We start from the raw sequence: 24,449 nt of genomic DNA, 5'->3' as shown, positions 1-24,449 counted from the left end.
CCTGTTTCCCAGCTTCCACCACAGCAAACTTTAATTTCTGCACTTTGGTCAAGAAATGATCGTCATATGACCATTTATTGAGTTCTTTAGTGTAGATGGCACAGTGCTAAATTGTGGAGTATTTGGATGGGTAGATGGAAAAATGAGTAGATGGAAAGATGGGTAGATGGAGACAATCATAGCCTCACCCTCTTGGAGGTTAAAATGTAAAATAGCAGCCACACAGTTGGAGACATGGAGGGCAGACTTTAAGTAAAACATCTGCCCAGATTAAACTTTCAGATAGGAATAAAGTAGTTTACTGAGGAAGAGATTAAGTTTTCTTGAGCACTGATAGAGAATTGGGAATTCAGAATAGGGCAGAAATGGAGGGACAGTGCATTATTAGGCTAGAGACAAATTCAGGAAAATATTTTGCCAGGGAATCTGAAATACATACGTGTTTGTTCCTTCTCTCCAGGGGAAGGGCTGGACAAATTAAAATTTTAAAAAATTAAATGTATCATTTGTCTCATACACTTTGAACTTATAATATTCCAGAGAGAAAAATACTTGGTGGGTGTCATTAAATATTCATCATTAGAGATCAGTTTAGCAAAGACATTTAGTCAGGTTGGAACAGCTTTTTAAAAACCAATTACAATGTGGGTTATGAAAGAGAAGTGGAAGAAGCCCAGGAAAAATATTAGAAAATGCAAGTCCCTTCACCCAGTGGAACTTTTGCAGAGAATTCTGGCTAACTAGCTTGTTGAGACTTAGGACAGCAATGAGAATAGGTCCTTGTGCTAAGTGTGTAAGAATTGGTAAGAAGCAAAAGCTGGGATTATTAGAATTGCAAAGAATGTTCCTTTTTAACAAGTATTTCCTTTTTAATACTTAAGCTTTTGGTGCAAAGATAGCTAGGAATCGCAAACATTCATTTTATGGTCACCTTATAAAATTTACTTTTATAGAAGTTCCACAAATTAATTATCAGTATAGAATTAGAGGAGATGACAGTATTTTTTTCATATTCTGTTATGTTGATTGTTCAAAGCATTTTGAAATATTTTTATTTTAGGGTAGTCTTTTAGGGTTAACTTGGCTAGTTTTGTTTCAAGGCAACATAATAAATTCTGACAATATTTTGAAGACTTATATTAGAACTTAAAGATATAATAGAGTTAAACCTCCTCATTTTCCAAAAGTGAAAGAAATAAATGTGAGTGGTTGAATCATGAATAAGTCAACAATTGTAAAGGGAAGGAATAACAGTCATAAATGTGTGTTCACCTATTAACAGTGTCAAAATATATGAAGAAAAAACTGATAGAATTGTAAGGAAAAATAGACAAATCCATAATTACAGTTGGAGATTTCAACATTCCTTTTTCAGCAATTCATAAAACAGTAGGCAGAAAGTCAGTAAAGATACAGAAGACTTGAACAATACTATTAACCAAGTAAATTTAATTGACATTTATAGAATACTTCCCCAACAACAGCTAATTACACATATTTTTCATGTACACATTGAATATTTCCCAAGGTAGACTATATTCTGAGTCATAATGAGAGACAGGGCTAGCTGGATTTCCTAGGGCGACTAAGAATCCCTAAGCCTAGCTGGGAAGGTGACCGCATCCACCTTTAAATACGGGGCTTGCAACTTAGCTCACACCCGACCAGTCAGGTAGTAAAGAGAGCTCACTAAAATACCAATTAGGCTAAAAGCAGGAAGTAAAGAAATAGTCAGTCGTCTATCACCTGAGAGCACAGAGGGAGGGACCATGATCAGGATATAAACCCAGGCATTCTAGATGGCAACAGCAACCCCCTTTGGGTCCCCTCCCATTGTATGGGAGTTCTGTTTTCACTCTATTAAATCTTGCAACTGCACGCCCTTCTGGTCCGTGTTTGTTACAGCTCGAGCTGAGCTTTCGCTCACCGTCCACCACTGCTGTTTGCTGCTGTCACAGACCTGCCACTGACTTCCACCCCTCTGGATCTGGCAAGGTGTCCACTGTGCTCCTCCTGATCCAGAGGCGCCCATTGCCACTCCCAGTCGGGATAAAGGCTCGCCATTGTTCCTGCACGGCTCAGTGCCCAGGTTCATCCTAATCAAGCTGAACACTAGTTGCTGGGTTCCACGGTTCTCTTCCATGACCCACGGCTTCTAGTAGAGCTATAACACTCACTGCATGGCCCAAGAATCCATTCCTTGGAATCTGTGAGGCCAAGAACCCCAGGTCAGAGAACAAGAGGCTTGCCTCCATCTTGGGAGCTCTAAGAACAAGGACCCCCAGTAACAATAAAACAAATTTCAGTAAAGTTAAAATGATTGAAATTATACAATATATATTGTCTATCCACAACAGAATGAAATTAGAAATTAATAACAGAAAGATACCTAAAAATTTCCCAAATATTTAGAAGTTAAACATGATACTTCAAATAATCCATGGATATGTCAAGAAATAAATCAAAAGAAAAATTAGAAAATATTTTACCTATATAAAAATTAATACAGAATTTATGCAGATTTGTGAGATCATCTAAAAAGTGCTCAGAGAGAGATCTGTAACATGAAATGGGTATATTACAAAAGAAAAAATGTTTCAAATGAATAGTCTATGCTTCCATTGTAGAAAACTAGAAGACCAAGAGCAAATTAAACCCAAAGTAAGTCAAAGCAAGGATATAGTAAATTTAAGATCAATGAAATTAAAAAAATAAATAAATTACCTAAAAGCAGGTTCTTTGAAAAAACCAATAAGAATTAAAAACCTCTTGCCAGACTGATTAGGAAAAAAAAAAGAGAAGATACAAATGGCCAATATTAGGAATGAAAGAAGAACATTACTACAGCTCCTAATGATATTAAAAGAATAATTAGGGGGAGGAGGCAGAGCAAGATGGTCAAATAGAACCCTCCAGCAATTGTCCCCCTGTCTCTCAGGAAAACCAAATTGAACAACTATCAAGACAAAAAAGCACTCCTATATGAATCAAAATTAAGGCGAGCAATCACAGTACCTGGTTCTAACATCATATCAAGGAAAAAGACACTGAAGAGGGTAGGAAAGACTATCTTAAATTGCCTACACTTCCCCACTCCTCCCCCAACTTCTGGCAGCAGCCATGTGGTGGGAGAGAGAATCTGTGTGTTTTCGGGAGAGAGAGAACAGTGATTGTGGAACTTTGCATGGGAACTCAGTGCCACCCTGCCACAGTGGAAAGCAACACAAGGCAGAATTTAGTCATGCCCATGGAGGGAGCATTTAGACAAGCACTAGCCAGAAGGGAATCATGCATCCTGATAGTTGGAATCTGAATTCTAGCTAGACCCATCACCATGGACTAAAGCACTCTGGGATCCTCAATAAACTTGAGAGGCAGTTTAGCCCACAAGGACAAGCCTGGTACTATGCTGGGCTTGGAGCCATTGGAGTGACCTAGTAAGACAACAGCCAGGGCTGTCAAGGGAGTGCTAGCATCACCTTTCCCCCAACTGAGGCAATACAGCTCGCAGCTCCAGGAGACACTCCTTCCTTCAGATTTAGTTGGGGAAAGGAGGAGAGTAAAGAGGACTTTGTTTTGCAACTTGGATACCAGCTTAGCCATAGTAGAATAGGGCACCAGGCACAGTCCTGAAGCCCTCATTCCATGACATAGCTCCCAGATAACATTTCTAGACAGATCCTGGGTCAGAAGAGAACCCGCTTTATTGAAGGAAGGACCCAGTCATGACAAGATTTATCACCTGCTGACTAAAGAGCCCGTAGGTCTTGCACACCTGTAATACCAGCACTTTGGGAGGCTGAGGTGTGCAAATCACCTGAGGTCAGGAATTCAAGACCAGCCTGGCTGACATGATGAAACCCTGTTTCTACTAAAAATACAAAAAAGTTAACCAGGTGTGGTGGTGTGCACCTGTAATCACAGCTACTCAGGAGGCTAAGGCAGAATTGCTTGAACCCGGGAGGTGGTAGTTGCAGTGAGCCGCAGTCGCACCATTGCACTCCAGCTTGGGCAACAAAAGTGAAACTCCATCTCAGAAAGAAAAAACGTAAGTGGTACCCAGGCAGTACTCGCCATGGGTCTTAGGTAAGACCCAGGCCTGTGCTAGCTTCAGGTGTGACCCAGCACATTCTCAGCTGTAGGTGTCACAGGGAAAGACTTTTCCTGCTTGAGGAAAGGAGAGAGAAGAGTAAAGGGGACTTTGTCTTGCAGCTTGGGCAACAGCTCAGGCACAGTGGGGACCCTGATTCCAGATCTTGGCTTCTGGACAACATTTCTGGACCAGTCCTAGACCAGGTAGGAGCCTGTTGCCCTGAAGGGAGAGGCCCAGGCCTAGCAGCATTCACCGCAACCTGAATGAAGAGCCCCCAACATTATCTGGTTGACAGTTGTTTGAGTGAACATCGGTAGTAGTCAGGCAGTACTTATCATGGGCCTGGGGCTATGGTGGTCACAGAGAGAGACTCTTTCTGCATGAGGAAAGGAGAGTGAAAAGTAGGAAGAACTTTGTCTTGTGGCTTGTGTGTCAGCTCAGCCTCAGTAGAACAGAGCACCAAGTAGATTCATAAAGTTTCCAACTCTGGGCCCTGGCTCCTGGATAGCATTTCTGGATCTGCCCTGGGCTGGGGCAGAGCTCACCACTCTGAAGGAAAGGCCACAAGCATGGCTGGATTCACCACCTGCTAACTGAAGAAGCTACAGGCCTTGAGTGAACATGACCAGCAGCCAGGCATTAGTCATCATGGACCCAGCAGAGTCCTAGTGGTGATGATCACAGGGATGTTTCTGTCACCCCTCCCTCATCTCCAGGCAGCTTATCATGGAGAGAGAGAGATTTCATTCATTTGGCAGAAATTAGGGGAAGAGAAAAAGAGACTCCGCCTGGTAACCCAGGGAATTCTCATGGATCTTATTCAAGACCACCAGGCAATACCTCTATGAGTCTGCAAGAGTCACAGTGATACTGGGCTTCAGGTGCCCTTTAATGCAGACATGGCTGCAGGGACCAAAGACTGAGATCACAACACTCAATTCCCTTTGAATACTTGGAAACCCTTCTCAGAAAGGATGGATCCAAACAAGCCTAGACTGCCGAGACTACAATAAATACCCAACTCTTCAGGGCTCAGACATCGACAAATATCCCCCAGCATCAGAACCATCCATGAAAATATGCTCTCACCAGACAAACTAAATAACACACCAGGGACCAATACTGGAGTGACAAAAATATGTGACCTTTCAGAGAATTCAAAATAGCTGTTTAAATAGCACCACAAAATTCAAGATAACACAGAGAAGGAATTTAGAATCCTATTAGATAAACTTAACAAAGAGATTGAAATAATATTAAAAAATCAAGCAGAAGTTTTGGAGCTAAAAAATTTAATTGACATACTGAAGAATGCATCAGAGTGACTCAAAAGCAGAATTGCTCAAGCAGAAGATACAATTAGTGGGTTTAAAGACAGGCTATTTGAAAATATACAGTCAGAGGAGACAAAACAAAATGAAGTACACCTATAAGATCTAGAAAGTAGCCTCTGTTGATGAAAAGAGTCAGACTTTGTAAAATATTTGAAGAGATTTATTCTGAGCCAAATATGAGTGGCCATGGCCCATGACACAGCCCTTAGGAGGGTCCTCAGAACATGTGCCCAAGGTGGTAGGGGTACAGCTTGGTATATGTATTTTAGGGAGGCATGAGACATCAATCAAATACATTGGTTTGGTTCAGAAAGGTGGGACAACTCAAAGCAGGTGCTTCCAGGCTATAGGTAAATTTAAACATTTTCTGGTTGACAATTGATTGAGTTTATCTAAAGATTTGGGATCAATAGAAAGGAAATATTCAGGTAAAGATAAAAGATTGTGGAGACCAAGGTCTTTTTGAAGTCTTATAGTGGCTGCCCTTAGAGACAATAGATGACAAGTATTTCCTATTCAGGTCGTTAAAAGGTGCTAGGCTTTTAGTTAATCTCTTCAGGATTGGGAGGGCCTGGAAGAAAAAGATCTAGCTATGTTAATAGAGATTCTTCACAGACGCAGATTTTCCCACACAAAGGATGGCTTTGCAGGGCCATTTCAAGATATGGCAGAAAAACATGTTTTGGGGTAAAATATTTTGATTTTCATCCTTGAATTGTAGTGTTATGCCAGAGTCAGATTGGAAAGTAAGTCACGATATATAGAATTAAATAAAACCCATCTGATGAGAATGTATAGTTTGTAGGGCACAACTCTCCAGACCCCTTAGACAGGAATTTGGGCAAGATTAAAAAATAGAGCTTAGTCTTCTCCTCAAAAGGACAGACACAAGAGTTTTTGGCCTTAAAGAGGAGCTAGAGAGAGAGAGATTAGAGTAGAAAGTCTTTCAAAGAAATAATAACAGAGAACTTTCCAAAACTACCGAAAGATATAAATATTTAAGTACAGGAAGGTTATAGAACACCAAGTAAATTTAACCCAAATAAGACTACCTCAAAACATATAACTCCCAAAGGTCAAGTATTAGGAGAAAAAATTAAAAGCAACAAGATTAAATAAACAAATAACATTCAAATAGCTCCCATACATCTGTCAGCAGACTTTTCAGTGGAAATCTTACAGGCCAGGAGAGGCAGGCATGACATATTTAAATTGCTGAAGGAATACAACTTTTATGCTAGAATCGTATATCCAGGAAAAATATCCTTCAAATGTGAAGGGGAAATGAAGACTTTCCCAGACAAACAAAAGCTGAGGGTATTTATCAACACTAGACCTGTCCTATAACAAATGCTAATGGGAATCCTTCAATCTGACGTAAAAGGAGATTAACAAGCAATACTGTATCATCTGAAGGTACAAAACTCACTGGTAATGGTAAGTACACAGAAAAATCTGAACATTATAACACTGTAATTACAGTGTATAAAGTACTCATACCTTCAGTAGGAAGACTAAAAGATAAGCCAATCAAAAATAAAAATAAATACATCTTTTCAGGGCATAAATGGCGTAAGATAAAAATAGAGACAACAAAAATTTAAAAGTGGGAGGGATGAAGTTAAAGTGTTTTTATTAGTTTTCTCTTTGCTTGTTTGTTAGTTTGCTTGTTCTTGAAGTGTTATCATTAGTTTAAAATAACATGTTATGTTATTTGCAAACCTCATGATAACCTTAAATCAAAAAACCTACAACAGATACACAAAAAATAAAAAGCAAGAAATTAAAACATACTACCAGAGTTTTACAAAAAGGAAGACAGAAAGGAAGAAGAAGACCAGGAAACAAACATAAAATGAATAACAAAATGACAGGAGTAAGTTCTTGCTTATCAATAATAACAGTGAATGTAAATAGACTAAATTCTCCAATCAGAAGACACAGAATGACTGAATGGATTGAAAAAGGAAACAAGACCCAATGGTCTGTTGCCTACAAGAAACACACTTCACCTATAAAGACATATGTAGACTAAAAATAAAGGGATGGAAAAAGATACTTCATGCAAACAGAAACCCAAAACAGCAGGAGTAGCTATACTTATATCAGAAAAAATAGATCTCTAAACAAAAATCTATAAAAGACAAGGTTATCATATAATGATAAAGGGGTGCATTCAGGAAGAGGATATAACAATTGTAAAAATATATGCACCCAACACTGGAATACCCAGATATATAAAGCCAATATTATTGGAGCTAAAGAGAGAGAAAGATACCAATACAATAAAAGCTGAAGACTTCAACAGCCCACTTTCAGCTTTGGACAGATTGTCCAGATAGAAAATCAACAAAGAAGCATAAGACTTAATCTGTAGTATAGACCAGATGAACCTAATAGTTATGTACAGAACATTTCATCCAGTGGTTGCAGAAGACATTCTTCTCCTCAGCACATGGATCATTGATAAGGATAGACCATATTTTGGCACAAAACAGTTCTTTAAAAATTCAAAAAAATTGAAAAACCAAGTATCTTCTCTGACTGCAAGGGAATAAAACTAGAAATCAATTTGGAAGCTATACAAACACATGGAAATTAAACAGTATGCTCTTGAATGACCAGTGGATCAATAAAGAAACTAAGAGAAATTTAAAAATTACTTGAAACAAATGAAAATGGAAGCATAGCATATCAAAACCTCTGGGGTACAGCAAAAGCAGTACGAAGAGGAAAGTTTATAGCAATAAACGCCTACATCAAAAAAGCAGAAGAACTTCAAATGAAAAACTGAGTGATGCATCTTAAAGAAACAGAAAGCAAGAGAAAACTAAACTCAAAATTAGTAGAAGAAAAATAAGATCAGAGTAGATATAAATGAAAGTGAAATGAAAAAAATACAAAATATCAACTAAACAAAAAGTTGTTTTTTTGAAAAAGATGAAATTGACAAACCTTTACCCAGAATAAGAAAAACAGAGAAAAGACCCAAATAAATAAAATCTGAGAGGAAAATGGAGGCTAATTTACACCTGATACTGCAGAGAGGATCATCAGAGACTTCAATGAGTGATTATATGCCAATAAATAGGAAAGCTTAGATAAAATGGATACATTCTAGATACATACAACCTACTAAGATTGAACCATGGAAAATAATCCAAAACCTGAATAGGCCAGTAACAAGTAATGAGATCGAAGCCATAATAAAAAGGTTCCCAGCAAAGAAAAGCCTGGGACCTGATGGCTTCACTGCTGAATTCTATCAAACACTTAAAGAACTAATACCAATCTTACTCAACCTATTTCAAAGAATAGAGGAGGAGGGAATACTTCCAAACTCATTCTATGAGGCCAGTATTACCCTGATACCAAATCCAGAAGAAGACACATTAAAAAAAAAGGAAAAAAAAAAAAACCCCACAGGCCAATATCTCTGATGAACATTGATGAAAAAAATCTTCAACAAAATACCAGCAAACCAAAATCAATAATCTGTTAAAAAGATTATTCATAATAGCCCAGGGATGCAAACATGGTTTAACATACACGCATCCACCAGTGTCATACATCATACCAATAGAATGAAGGACAAAATCCATATGATCATTTCAATTGATATTGAAAAAGCATTTGATAAACATCCTTCATGATAAAAAAAAAAACCCTCAAAAAACTCAGGTTTTAGAGGGATTTTAAAAGGAACATATCTCAACACCATAAAAGTTATATATGACAGGCCCACAGCTAGTATCATACTGAGTGAGGAATAACTGAAAATCCTTCCTCTAAGATCTGTAACAAGACAAGGATGCCCGCTTTCACTAGCTATTAAACATAGCCTTGGAAGTCCTAGTTAGAGCAATCAGAGAAGAGAAAGAAATAAGGGGCATCCAAATTGGAAAGGAAGAAGTCAATTATTCTTGTTTGCTGATGATATGATCTTCTACTTGTACTGAGAAGCTATTAGAACTGATAAACCAATTCAGTAAATTTGAAGGATACAAAATCTACATACAAAAATTAGTAGCATTTTTATATGCAAACAGTGGACGATGTGAAAAAGAAATCAAAAAAAGGAATCCTATTTACAATACCCGCAAAGAAGATACCCAGGAATAGACATAACCAAAGAAGTGAAAGAGCTCTACAATGAAAACTATAAAACATTGATATAAGAAATTGAAGAGGACACACACAAAAAAATGGAAAGATATTTTATGGTCATGGATTGTAAGAATATTGTTAAAATGTCCATACTACCCAAAGCAATCTAAAAATTCAGTGCAATCACTATGAAAAGATCAATGACATTCTTCATGGAAATAGAAAAAACTATCCAAAAATTTTTATAGAACCACAAGACCCAGAATAGCCAAAGCCATCCTGAGCAAAAAGAACCAAGCTGGAGGAATCACATTACCTGACTTCAAATTATACTACAGAGCTATAGTAACCAAAAGAGCATGTTGCTGGCATAAAAACAGACACATAGACCAATGGAACAGAATAGAGAGCCCAGAAAAAAATCTGTACATTTACAGTGAACTTATTTTTGACAGTTTCCAAGAACATACATTGGGGAAAAGACAGTCTCTTTGATAAATATTACTGTAAAAACTGAATATTCATGTGGAGACAAATGAAACTAGAATGTATACCTCTTATCATATATAAAATTCAAATCAAAATGGATTAAAGACATAGATGACCTCAAATTATGAAACTACTATAAGAATAAAGAAACTCTCCAGGATATTGGATTGTGCAAAGACTTTGAGGAATACCCCAGAAGTGCAGGCAACCAAAGCTGGAGAGCTGGGATCACATAAAGTTAAAAAGATTCTGCACATTAAAAAAAACAATCAGCCACATGAAAAGACAACCCACAGAATGGGGGAAAATTTTTGCAAACTATCCATCTAATAAGGGATTAATAACTGTAATACATAAGGAACTCAACTCCATAGGGAAAAAAATCTAATAATTTGATTTTAAAACAGGAAAAAGATCTGGGTAGTCATTTCTCAAAAGAAGATATACAAATGGCAAACAGGTGTAGGAAATGGGCTCAAGATCATTGAGAAATGTAAATCACAACTCTGAGATATCATCTCACCTCAGTTAAAGTGGCTTTTAACCCAAAAGACAGGCAATAACAAATGCTAGCAAGGATGTGGAGAAAGGGGAACCCCCATACACTGTTGATTGGAATGTATATTAGTACAGCCACTGTAGAGAACAGTATGGAGGAGTTTCAAAAAACTAAAAATGGAACTACCATATGATCCAGCTAGGTATCCCACTTCTAGGTATACGGGGACCAAATGGGAGGTCAATTGGATCATGGGGGTTGTTTTCCCCATGCTGTTCTTGTGATAGTGAGGGAGTTCTCACAAGATCTGATGGTTTTCAAAGTGGCAGTTTCCCATGCTCGCTCTCTCCTGGTGCCCTGTGAAGTAGGTCCTTACTTCCCCTTCTCCTTCCGCCATGATCGTAAGTTTTCTGACACCTCCCCAGCCATCCGGAACAGTGAGTCAATTAAACCCTTTTTCTTCATAAACTACCCAGTCTCCAGTAGTTCTTTATCACAGTGTGAAATCAGACTAATACAGGATTATTGCACTCTGTATGCCTGTATCAAAATACCTCATGTACTCCATAAATATATACAACTGTGCTGTACCCATAAAAAGTTTTTAAATAATTTTTAACAACATATGTTTAGTAAATGTTATGAATTACTCTACCAGTAAATTTTTCAACTGAAATGAAAATGATATTTTTAAAAGCCTTAAAATGTATCATTCAGTAATTTCAATTCTAGGAATTTATGTTAAATACATAAAAATATGGACAAAAGTTTTTGTACCAAGATGTTTACCAAATGATTATTTATAACAGAGAATACTGGAATCAATTGTAAATTTTGAACAATGGGAAATTAGTAAAATAAAATACTATATAACTCTAATAATGATAATGATGATCATGATAGAGAAAATTCCCATGAAAAAATAGGAAACAAAATCATCAACGAAGATGATCTCCATACAAACAAATATTTATAAGTAAGACCTGGGAAATTGTATCCTTAAATTATGCTAATAAGTTTTTATTTTAAAATATTTGTTGAATAATTTTTCTCCTGAATTTTTCCATAGTTTTTAAATTTGCTAGAATGAAATATGTCAGTGCCATGTTTTGACTGTCATATGCCAAGTAACTGGCTTCATCATTAAAAATTTAAATTAGGCCAGGCGCCGTGGCTCACGCCTGTAATCCCAGCACTTTGGGGGGCCAAGGCAGGTGGATCACCTGAGGTCAGGAGTTCGAGACCAGCCTGGTCAACGTGGCGAAACCCCGTCTCTACTAAAAATACAAAAATTAGCCAGGCATGGTGGCACATGCCTGTAATCCCAGCTACTAGCAGGGGCTGAGGCAGGAGGATCGCTTGAACCTGGGAGGCAGAGGTTGCAGTGAGCCAAGATCGTGCCACTGCACTCCAGCCTGGGCAACAGAGCGAGACTGTGTCTCAAAAATAAACAAAAAAAAAATTAAATTATTATTTTTCCCTAAATAGAAAATATATAACCAATGCTTTGATGCCAGTTGACTTTTTTTTAGAAATTTAATACCATGCCTTTTAGGAAGAATGAATAGTATTTAAATATCTTTGTTTAATTCATCCTTCCTCTGGTAGGCGCATTTTGAGGCCACCATTACACCATCTGTTTCAACAAGATACTCAAACCTGTGTCTCTACTCCTGTCCTCTCACTGTCTTTCTCAGTGTGGTGTTAGTGAGTAAAAGTGTGTGTTTGCTTTCCCCTTATTGGCCTCTAATCATCAAAGCATCTTTTAGTGGGAAACCATTTATTATGCTTTTCTCTTTCAAAACCATGACTTATATCAAAACCATGATTCAGTGGAGATTTCTAGCATTGGTTGAAATCATAACCCTCTTCTCCATCTATACATCTTGCAATTTCAGCCACACCTGTAGTATGTCACATCTGAACTACAGTAGCTAGTTTACCTGCCTCTAGGTGCCCAATGTCAGCTCATTCTAAAGTAGTTGTTGGAATACATTTGGGGCATAATGTATATCCTTTCCTTTCCAGAGATCCTGCAGTGAATGACTTCGAGTTTCTTATGAAATTCCCATAATTAGTGAAATTGAAAATCCCTTGGTTAAAAACTTCAGGGTCTTCATCTTAAATCTAGCTAACCTCCTGTATTAGTCTGATGTTGTGTTGCTGTAAAGAAATACCTGAGCCTGGGTAATTTACAAAGAAATTGGCTCACGGTTCTGCAGGCTGTACAGGCATGGTACCGGCATCTGCTTGGCTTTGGGGAGGCCTCAGGGAACTTTTACTCATGGCAGAAGGTGAAGCGGGCACAGGCACTTCACATGGCAAAAGCAGCAGCAAGAGGTGAGGGGAGGTGCCACACACTTAAACAACCAGATCTCCCTGGTTGCTCCCTCACTATTGCAAGGATGGCACCAAGCCATGAGGGATCCGCCTCCATGACCCAGCCACCTCCCAGCAGGCCCCATCTCCAACACCAGGGAGTACACTTCAACATGAGATTGGGGCATGGGAAAATACCCTAACTATATCATCTCCCTTTGGAACATGAAGGCTAGTGATCTTGAACCACCTGAGAATTATGTTCGTGCCTTTGTCTCAAAATATATGGACCTGTTGAAAATATTTTTAAAATGTTTGCCCTTTCTTTTGCACTTACGTACATTGTATGTGACACAGAAATAAAATATAAAGTCGGTACTTGGTATAGAGAAGGATGGCTAATTCATCAGATGGTCATGTTACACGAGGCCTTACTCCATGTTGGGACCATATTTGGAGAAACCTTTCTGGGCCACCTAACCCACAGATATGGAATTTTTGCCAACATTTCTTGATTCTTTCATCTCCCTAGAACCCTGCTGTTATCCTCAGTTATGGTCTTAACTGATATTCATCCTTCAATCCTGTGCTGCTTCAATTCATTCTCCAAACAGAGGCCCAAGTAATCTTTGAAAAAAATAAAAATAAATCAAAACTTGTCATCCTTCTCCTTTAAACTCCTGATTGCCTTCTGATTGTACTTAAATAGAAAAAAAAAAAAAGAGTTTCAAATCCTGAGCATGGCCCTGGTCCTCACTGTAATCGCTTCCCCCAGGCTCAGTGTACCTAAGCTGTGGGGTCTTCCTCCAGTTCTTCAGACACACCAAACTCTTTCTCACCTCCACACTTACTTGAGTCTGGAACATCATTCCCTGACTGCCCTCCCTGATCCTTCTCCTCACCTTCCGCTTTCTCATGCCCCACCAATACATTTTCACCTGGCTGATTTCGTGTATTCATATTCAACCTTCAAATATTGCCTTAACTGTCACCTCCCAGAGAGGTCTTATCTGAATCCTAAATCTAAACTTGGTTCTTCCTGTTATTACCTGTTTTTGTAGCACTTATAGTTTTTATTATATCATGTATTTGTTTAATACCTTTCTCTTCTCCAAGCCTGAAGGCTTTCTGACTGTAGACCCAAGTGTCTTGCTTTCTCTTAGCCTAGCACATAGTAGGTGTCCAATAAATTATTGTGAATGAATGAATGAGTGAAAGAAGGGAAAAAAACACAAGTACGGTAAATAAGTAGGAAGCGTTCATGGGAAGAAAGTGCAGTTTTACTGTTTATCAAAGGAAAGTATATTAAACACGTATTTTAAATCTATTTTATTAGTAAAATTATTTAAAGTTATAGCTGAAAGAAGTGGAGAAGGACACATTCATATAATACATGAGGAGAAGGACCTTTTCTGGGTTCATTTTCATTTAGTAAATATTTATTAAATGAGTGAGAAGATGAATATAATCTAGAAAGCAGTCTAGCTAAATGTATTTTAAAACATCCAATTATTTTTATTGACCCAGTATTTTTTCATAAGAATTTGTCACAAGGAATACTCCTAAATATGGAAAAGGTTATATGTTTAAAGATATTTCTCACAGTGTTATGTATATGAGTAAAACATTGGAAGCCACCTAAATGCCAATAAAATATGGCTGAGTAAAACATAGTATATCCACTAGATAGTATAAGAGTAACTCATAAGCTAAAGGTTAGGATAAATAATGACTTCAAAAATGTTTGTAGCATAAGTTTAAGTTAAACACAAAGTTTTATAAATTCTATTCATGGGGGAAAAAGACTGGAAAGAAATATGTCATGTTGCTATAGCAATGGGTGATTTCTTCTTTTTTCCAAATTATCCTTAACACGCACATATTTTATTTTTACAGTGATTATAATTATATTAAATTGTGCATGTACAACATAGCTTGTATATTAAGATTTAATTTCAGCTTCAGTACATTTAAATGAGTCTTGGTCCATACCTTGTGTAATCATTGAAATGCTGTGCCTTTTTTTCCTTAGGGTGACAGAACCTTTCTGGAAGGTTCCCACACTCATGGGTTAGATCACTCATCCTCTTGGCAGGATCACAGTCGCTTCCTGTCTAGTCCAAGATTTTCATACATGAACTGTAAGTAATGAAGTCTTGTACCCATTTTTAAGTTAGATTTAAGAAAATGCAACACATGGGAAAATTAGTTTAAGGCCAGTACATGATAGTAATATTCATAAGTCTGAGAAAATCCTCATGAATCATACAAAAAATGTTCAAGGATATTCATAATAGTATACAGTTTACTAAAAATATGTAGAATCCCTCCTTTTTAGACTTTACGCTTCTCAGAATAACTTAAATAACCACCCAAGGTGAAAATCTTAATTAGGCAAATTTTTCGTTTGGAGATTGCCAGTAACTATGGATGAATGAGTAAAGAAAGTTATTTTATAATAAAATTCAAATTATCAAAAAATTGAAGTTCTTTGCATATAAATGTTGAGAAATATGTAATCTTGTACAAAGAGTAAGAATACTATTACTGCTAGATTTCACTCTGTGAATATTTCGTAAATCTTGATAAATGTCATCATCAATATCAACAAGGTATGAGTCCATTGGCCCAAAATGCCATCTGCCACGATCCCTGCCGTCTCCCTTCCTTCCTATATGTGGTCTTCAAGTTTCAGCTTATATGTAATTTCCTTAAAGAAGCTTCACAGTTTGAAGTGTAGTCTCTGTTATGAGCACCCACAGTGTGCTACAATTTTTCTTTATACCTTGAGGATAGGAGCAGTGCCTGTTTTGTTCACCACTGTTTCCTTGGCACTCTATATAGTAGTTGGCAAATAGTAAATACTCAACTAATATTCAATTAATATACATATAAGTTGTTTTTGTTAAGTCCACATTTATCTAAACTATTGCGATCCAAATGTTATTTAATGGATTTTTATTTAGGTAATAATTTTGCTCTTCAGTTTACCATGGGCCTGTAGGGTTATACATTAAATTTGATAATTCTGTCATTTAAAATAGCTATATTGCTGTAAAATAAAATACCAAAATAAGCTACTAGGAAGTAGGTCAAATCCAAAGGTGATAACTCTTATTTTTGCTGGTTTATATTCATGGATTCATTGAATAAATATTTATCGATTTCTGATAAGTGGTGTGGTTTTTCATTATTTCATGATTATTTTAGTCTAAATGCTGAGCATTTTGTCTTCCTGTCCTAGTCATTTTCCCAAGTGATTTTGTATCTACATAAGCCAAGAACCACCCTTCAATATGGACCTCAAGTTGGTTATGGCACCTCAGAATTTGATATACACATAGGCCAAATTTTTTTTCTTTCATATTTAGCAATGGAAAACTTTCTCCAAGTCCTTCTAATATAAACAAGCATGGAGGTGGAAGTAGGGACTTCACACCATGAAACATCACAGTGTCCCAATTAGTCAGACATTCAAGAGCCTGGAGATAAACAGCACCATGATGTGAAAACAGAGGTCTTTGTTATACTGCTGTTACTTTTGCCATTATGACCTTCATAAGCCTTCCTAGAAAGGCACCTAGACGCAAGTGGTTAGAAGACATTAAATGGAAAACATCAAGATTTTTGGAATTGTATTTAGTACTATGATAGGCAGTGAAAGAACCTGTATTTAGGTTTCAACACTAGCATTTCATGACCAATTGTGGTCATTTCTCTAAGATATATTTCTCACAAGCAACTATAGGTTTCTATAGATATACACTGGCTGAAAAGGAAATAAAGTTAAATAGGAAAAAATATCATCAAGAGCATAATTTGAAAAAGAAAACATTTATTATAGTTTATATTGTAAAATCTAACTGAAAAATTTAACCTAAAAAGTAAAACTCTTCATTAGTTTAATTAATTAGTAAATAAATTAATTAATTGATTAATCCGAAGTCTTATGTTTTACTATTCTTCTCGTGTACAAGTTTGTTTTATGATTTTCTTCCCAGATCTATCCCCATATTTTCAAAAATACTTTTAAAAATTTAATCATAGCTACCTTATCATTAATTACTTTCAAGTAATTGAATTATAATTATTTCTAGAAAACATTCTTATTTGCTTTTCTAATAAGCCTTAAGTTTTCTGCTTTTAATAATGGGGCACATTAGCAGTGAGAAACATTAGGATTACCCTGAATACTTCATTTTTTGTAGCAAAATTTCAGCTCAGTTATAGAAATTGTCCTGTAATTTTTCTTTAATCTCCCTTTAAATTGAAAAATTAAAAAGAAGAGATGCCGGGACCAACAAAGAGGAAAACAGAACTTACGGCAAATGAGTAATACAGGGAACAGAGGATGTTTTAAAGAATATCATTAATATTAATACCCTTTGAGAGATAAGAGAAAATATTAAATCCACTAAATTTAACAAGAGCAAAATACTATGAAAAAGGGACACAGACTAAGCGGTGTCAGAATTTTAAAATATGATTGCCATAAAGAGAAAAGAAAATCAGAAAGGTGGAAAACAATGTGAAATAACCACAAAGAAAGGAGAAGAAAAAGAAAAAGAATGGGACAATAGAAAAGAAACTTTTTAGAAAATAATTCAGGAGGGGCAATAGATGATTAATGTGAGTCTTGAGAGAACAGAGAAAACAGAACAAGAGGCCAGGAGTGGCCAGGCCCACCCAACAAACACCCACTGCACAGCGGCCATCCTGAGATTGTCCTTCACTCTTTTCCTATATTGATGCCCGTGTGCCCATATCCTATACCTTCCTCTTCCTTGTTTCACTCCTTTCTTTTATGAGAGTGATACAGGACAAGCAAGCCCCAAAATTGAGGCTTAGTCCTTGGCTTCACCCAGGGAAGAATTCAAGGGCAAGCCGGTGGTGTTAGCAGCAGTTTTTATTGAAGCGGCAGTGTACAGCAGCAGCAGAGGTCCTGCTCCTTGCAAAACAGGCCTACCCTATAGGCAGTGTGCCCAGAGCAGCAGCTCAGAAGCAGTTCTGCACTCATAATTATAACCACTTTTAATTATATGCAAATTAAAGAGCAGCTTATGCAGAAATTTCTAGGATGAGGGTGGTAACTTCCAGGTTGTTGGGTTGTCGCCAGGAAAATGGCGACAGGTGTGTCGTGTTGCCGTGGCAATGATAAACTGACAGGCACACTTGTGGGCGTGTCTTATGGGGAGGTGCTTCTGCTTGAGACCCGTTTTAGCTAGTCCTCAATTTGGGCAGGTGTCCAAGCCCTGCCCTTGGAGTCTAGTCCCACCTCCTACCTCAAGAGCACATCAAAGAAAAGGAGGTGGGAGGCTGAGGTGGGCGGATCGCGAGGTCTGGAGATCGAGACCATCCTGGCTAACACGGTGAAACCCCATCTGTACTAAAAACACAAAAAATAAGCCGGGCGTGGTGGTGGGTGCCTGTAGTCCTAGCTACCCGGGAGGCTGAGGCAAGAGAATCGCTTGAACCCGGGAGGCGGAGGTTGCAGTGAGCCAAGATCACGCCACTGCACTCCAGCCTGGGTGACAGAGCGAGACTCCATTACAAAAAAAAAAAAAAAAAAAAAGAAAAAGAAAAAGAAAGAAAAGGAGGTAAATATTTTTAGTGTTTGTATTTCTAAAAGTAGATTTATTCCATTATATAAAATTCTAGTTGAAAATGATTTTCTCTCTGAAGTCATTGAACAATTATCCTCCAAAATCCAATGTTGTTGTTGAAAAAATCCTTCATTCGTAGATAAAGACTGTCACTCCTTTGAAGTCATCTTCTGCACCCCCTTCCTACCCTACCACATCCTTTCTACTCCTCACTCCAGGAACTTTTAGGATCTTCTCTTTCACCCCAGTGAGTTTGTGATGATGTGCCTCAGTGTGGGTCTTGTTTTATTTATTCTTCTAGCTACTTTTTATCTGGACACTCGTGTTTTTCAATTCTGCCACACTGAAGGAAGAAAGGAAAGATTCTATCCAGAAAATTTGCAGGAAACAAACAAAAAGCTGATAGATATCTGATACAATTGAACACTTAAAAAAGACTACTAGTGGACATATGGCAGATCTAACTGAGCACTTAGAAGCAAGATGGTCACAGAGAAAGAGCAAATAAAAAGAAATAAAACAAGAGTCAATTTATAAACCCAGGAGGAAAAAATGAACAAGAAGAGAAATGTTGTCATAGTATCCTTACTATGTTTTCATGAGCCATATTTAGTCATAATAATGTAAACAGTCATAGAACTAAAAGCTCATATGTAACTATACTGGGAGTATGGGGTGAGGAGAAGGGGGTGGGTGTGGATAATGTCTAAAAATATAAATCAGAAAATAGCAATATAGGCTTCTCCATGTTTTACAAAAATGAAATAAATACAGAAAATAAAACTAGAAGAAGTGATCATAGCTGACTCTGGGGAGTAGGATTGTGGAATTCAGAGAGGTAGGACAAGAAACTCCTGTTTTTCTATGTTACCCTTTGGTATTATTTGATATGTGTATATACACTTTGGCTAAAAATGATTCTTACAAAGACAAGTGTTACTGAGAAAACCCCAGCTTTTATGTCTGACTAGTAAATGTCTAATTTTTTTGTTAAGTCTCAGGTGGAACATGAAAGCTGGGGTTTGGAGTTTGGAGCAGTTTAGATCTGTATAGAGATATAGGGAGTGGATAGGCATAGGTCCTTAGGCAGACATGAGTTTCTGGGCCCACAGAACAGTCAGCTCCTTACTCTAGTCAGAGTTTGTACTGAGTGAGGCCCTTTCGTTGAAGCTGCAGATGCTAAGGCATTCATTCTGCTGACTTAGATGCCCTGTCAAACTGTGACCAAACTAAAGCATAGAATCATTGACCATGGAAAAAACAAAGGAAATGGGAAAATACTGCATAATTTGTGGTCTCTGAAGTGATCCAGCATTAATGAAAGTTTGTTTTAAGAAGTAATTTATGTCAGCTTTGTGTAGTTCAGGTCAATTCAAGAAAAGGTAGATTCCTTCTGCCAGGAAGAAGGGAAGAAATGTATAAATTGTAAGTTTATATTGCCATTGGAAATAGGAACACAGAAATCCATTATTTAAAGGCATGATCACTACCAAATTTATCCTGGCTTGCTGGAAGTTATGGCCGTGAGTCAGGACACTCTTTTAGAAGACTTGGATTCCATTACCTTCAGCCTGTAGACAGTGGGGGCTTAGTAAGAGACTCATAATGTCAGCTTTTGAAACTGTCATTTTTGCTTTTCAAAAGTGGTAACTGACCACTAGTCACTATGTATAGCTCCTTTTAGACTAAAGGAACACAACTCCAGGATACAGCCATCACATCCCAGGACTGGGACCAGACCAGATTTCACTGAGGTCCCTAGTAATCTGATGACTTCTAGAAATCTCTAGTTGTTTAAGACTAAAATGTTTCATCTTTGTGGAGTTGGTGTCTCCAAACCAGATTTTAAAAATAAATGCAGATTGTAAATTTCCTGTAAATCTAAAACTGTTCCAAAACATAATGTTTGTTAAAATAAATAAGCCCAAAAGGAAGGAATTGTTATTCTTCATGGGGAAAATATGTTATCTAAGGATTAGTATAGGAGTTGGAATCTTACAGATAATTTGATATTCTTAGAAAAGCAAATTAATGAAAGATGCTTAAAAATACTATTTCACTTTCTTACCTCAGTTTACATTGCTATAAAAAGAAAAGTTAGTATTCTTACTTTGTGTTTTGAGGTGCCTCTAATGGTAGTTTAAGTCCGTGGGGTGGAAAATAATTTATCCACAGCAAGAATAGCACACTGTTTTCACTTCTGTGTTATACTTCAAGGTCTACCCAGCTAACTGTGAAAAGATGCTTCGTATGTAACCCGTCCTCAGCCTTATAGAGTAAAATGCCAAAGATTAATGGCAATGAAAACACTAGGACACTGATAAAGGCAATAAAATTGTTTCTTGTCCATTAAAGGATTTAATTCTATGAAAGTGCAGTCTCTCTGTCTCTCTCATTTTACAGGTTTATTTTATGTGATTACAGGTTTATTTTATGTGACAGTGGTTCAGGTATTTTTTACTGATCGGTTAAACGCCGGATATTTTTAAATAATTGAATTCTGATTTTTGCAAGTTGACAAGGTACTCTCTAGAGGCGCTCCAGAAAGCAGCTAGAAAATCCCCAGTTGGCTGTCATCTTAAAATCCCTCAACTGTATTCAACCAGTATTTACTAGGAGGCTGTGTACCATGTCCAGTGTTCAGTTCTGGAGTATACAGCAGTAAACAGGACAGGCAAAGTGATGTCATGGAGAAACAAATAGCGAGCAAATAAACAAATCATTTAAAATGGTGATTGGTGCTGTCAAGGTGAAATGATAGAAGGTACCAGGAACAGGAGCACTCCTTTAGATTGGTGATCAGGATCTGCCTCCCTGAGGAGGTTACAGCTGAAACCTGAATGGCAAGAAGCAGCAGCTGAGTTGAAATTGGATGGGAAGCATCTTCCTGATAGGGGCAAAAAGTACAAAAGCTCCGGAGAAGAAAGGGCTATGGTCTCCTAGAGATAGGGGCTACTGAGCGAGTGAGTGAGAGGGTGCAGCCACAGTCAGATGTGTGGATTTTATTCTGAGTTCACTGGGCGACCATTAAGGGCAGGATGAGGGAGTCATGCAGGAGAATGACATAATTTGATTGACTTTTCAGAAGGGTAACTGTGGTTGTGGTGTGGAGAAAGGATCGTAAGGGAGCAAGAAGAAAACAGAAAGGGAGACAATGGTGACTTGGGGGCTGAGATGAGAGTAATGGGGATGGTGTGAATCAGGACTCAGGTGAAATTGATAGGGAGAGTCATTAGAGCTCGCTCTTAAACGGAATGGATGGATCAGACAGGACAAAGGAAGAGAGGAACCATGGTTTGAGAAACTGGGCAGACGGGTATATCATTTTTCAAGTTGGAGAAGAGTAAGGAATGAGCAGGCATCAGAGAGTAGAGATAAGGAGAGAAGATTTCACACAGACAGTTGGATATAGGCATCTATAGCTCAGACGAGGGGTAGGAGATAGTAAAAGAACAGTAAACACAGACTCCAGGTCTACTTTCAATAGACTAGAAGTTGTAATAAAGAGGATTCCATAAAAAGGAGCCCTTAAGATTTCTGCCTCTAAAATTCTTTGCGAGTGTGCACGTGTGTGTGCGTGTGCACGTGCACGCCGGTGTGGTTTATATCATTGTATCCTGACGAAGCACACACTTTTTACTCTCAGGTATTCTTCAAATCAAATAAAAAGTTTAATTCTCATGTGTTTTTTTTAAATGTCATAAATTGAGTGTATTTATTCTTAGGTTGGAGGTCTGTTAGTCCATGTGAAGTTTAATTATAGAAAACTCGATCAAATACCATGATACATTAACTACCTTCTGCAAAATTAATTTTTTAGGCCAGTTTTATATTCACCTAGGTTTATTTTTCTTTTTCTTCTTACCTTGCCAGCATTTACCAAAAGAACTGTTGCTCCAGATTCAGCTTCAAACAAGGAAGATGCCACAATGAATGGAACAAGTTCACAACCCAAAAAAGAGGAATATGAGAGCTAAAAAAGCAAATGTAATCTGTTATTTTACATGAGTGTGTTACAAATAATAACATCTCTATTCTTACAGCAATTTGGCCCAGATTATCTAACAGACATACCTGCAGCTTTGGCTCTTTGGTATTGCCAAACATTGACAAAAGTGACAATACTGTTGGTCCTTGTGAATGGTAAACCAATCCAAATAATATCAGCTCATGAATGATGTGCAGCTAATTTATTTGCAACTTATACTAGCACAGAAAGAATGATATTTTTTCACTTTGTATTTTCCTTTTTCAAGTGTGGTCAGTCACATTTTCCCAACCAAAATTTGGATTTCTAATTGAGGCCTTTTAAAAATTACTGGCTAAAAAGAAGGAAAATGAGTTTCCCTTGAGGCAAAAGTTGCCAGCACTTTAGATTCAGGGAGCATTTATATACAACTGATTTTTTAAAAAATGCTTTCTCCCTAATAAATTATCATGTGTTATAACATGTCGTAGAGATGTGCATATATAACATTAGACAGTCCACTTTATAAATGCTCAGGACTTTTATATCTATCATCTTAACAGTCCACAACTACATACAGTAGCTGAAAATTATTTCCAATCATCCATTTTTAATAGCAATAAAGAATTCATAAATGATATCTGAACTGTAGAGCACTGTAAAGAATTCATAGCACAATTTATTTATTTGTCTTTTTTGTGGCCAAATATCCTACTGTGATCACTTCAGTCATATCCTGGACCATCTTTGGTTTACTGTGACTAAAATCATAGCACCAAACTCCTTTGTCCATGAGATTTATATATAATCTTGTATAATTTAGTACTATCTGCTTCTACCATCCCAACTTTTTTCATCAAAGTATCTAAGAACGTATTCCCTTTACACGCTGATCTCCTAGTGGAGAAGGATTTATATTAAATGCTAAGTAATAGTAAACTTTCAGGAACTGAATCCTATTGGGTCATGGATTCTGCATAGACAAGGGCAATAAAGCAATACCTTTGTAATATGCATTACATTTTGTGTTTGTTAAAGTACACTTGCTCATTAAGAGTTCTCACATTTCATAAAGATGCTTCCGCTCAAGGTATGTTGTCCTAACTTACCATATTTGATGGTACTGAAGAAAAAAATGGCAGCCTCTTTCCATGAACTTGAATGCAACTCTTCCTTTAGAACATGAAGACATCCAAAAATTGTGTAACACAAGCTATGTAACCTGAGAGTATAGCTATGCATTTTTATCATGTATGCATTTCAAAAATCTTTTATCGAGTGCTTACTATATGCCAGTCATTGTGCTAGGAGGAAAAAATGAGATACAACAACAGGTATGCATGTCGCAAAGTTTGTTTGGCATTAGGAATTACATGAAAACAGGAGTGATTTGTTCAGGCTAGCTGGAGAAATTTGGGGTTAGACAACAGATTTGGTTTTCTTCTGTCTAACTTCAGGAATTCTCAGAGCAATGTAATGTAGTAATGAGCATTATGAGGATTTATTGGGAGTATCCCATGTGGTGTGACTCACAGTCCTGGTGATCCATATAAACTATACCACTCTATGGTAATATTTAAAGTATTGAGAATTTATTTCCATTGATGGTTTGACCAACATCAAAGTGTGTTATCTCCTTGGTCCTAAATAACCAGCAGAGAAGAAAATATGAGGGAAAATCAACAGGTTTTATTTAAATCCTATGGATAAATGTTAGTTAAATAACTTTTTCTTTTATGTATTAGTAGGGCCTTCATGCAGTCCATTCTCTTCAATAAGAACTGATCTAAACCATTATTAGTGCATCTATGGTCATTTAAAAAAAATTGCACCAAACCAATTAGACCTGAAAATGTAAAGTAACTCAAATTATTTACTTGAGAAATGCTTGAAAACATAGTAGCCAGTGATTTTATAACAGAATGGAGAGGAATCTTATGAAGTAACTTTTTAAATCTAAAAAAAAAAAGCCATATATCATGTTATTGAATGCTCTGTGCTACTGTTGGATGAATGAAGGTGTCTGACTTAAATATGG

At 37.1% G+C, this 24,449-nt stretch overlaps 1 protein-coding gene across 13 annotated transcripts in view; it reads left to right on the top strand.

Moving 5' to 3' along the window:
• Positions 1 to 23,427, top strand: part of CEP128 (centrosomal protein 128) — a 446,086-nt gene extending 422,659 nt beyond the window's left edge. For all 13 annotated transcript variants that reach the window (XM_063698091.1, XM_055361828.2, XM_055361833.2 and 10 more), the window contains 2 exons: positions 14,874 to 14,982; positions 22,318 to 23,427. In XM_063698091.1, the coding sequence (XP_063554161.1) occupies positions 14,874 to 14,982; positions 22,318 to 22,421 (213 nt within the window). In that variant the 3' untranslated portion in view covers positions 22,422 to 23,427. The remainder of the gene's footprint in view (positions 1 to 14,873; positions 14,983 to 22,317) is intronic.
• The last annotated feature ends 1,022 nt before the right edge of the window (positions 23,428 to 24,449 follow it).

Source organism: Gorilla gorilla, chromosome 15 (assembly GCF_029281585.2).
Source record: "Gorilla gorilla gorilla isolate KB3781 chromosome 15, NHGRI_mGorGor1-v2.1_pri, whole genome shotgun sequence".
NCBI lineage: Eukaryota > Metazoa > Chordata > Mammalia > Primates > Hominidae > Gorilla > Gorilla gorilla.
Note: the sequence above shows the minus strand (reverse complement) of the source record. Positions and strands in the feature narration are given on the sequence as shown.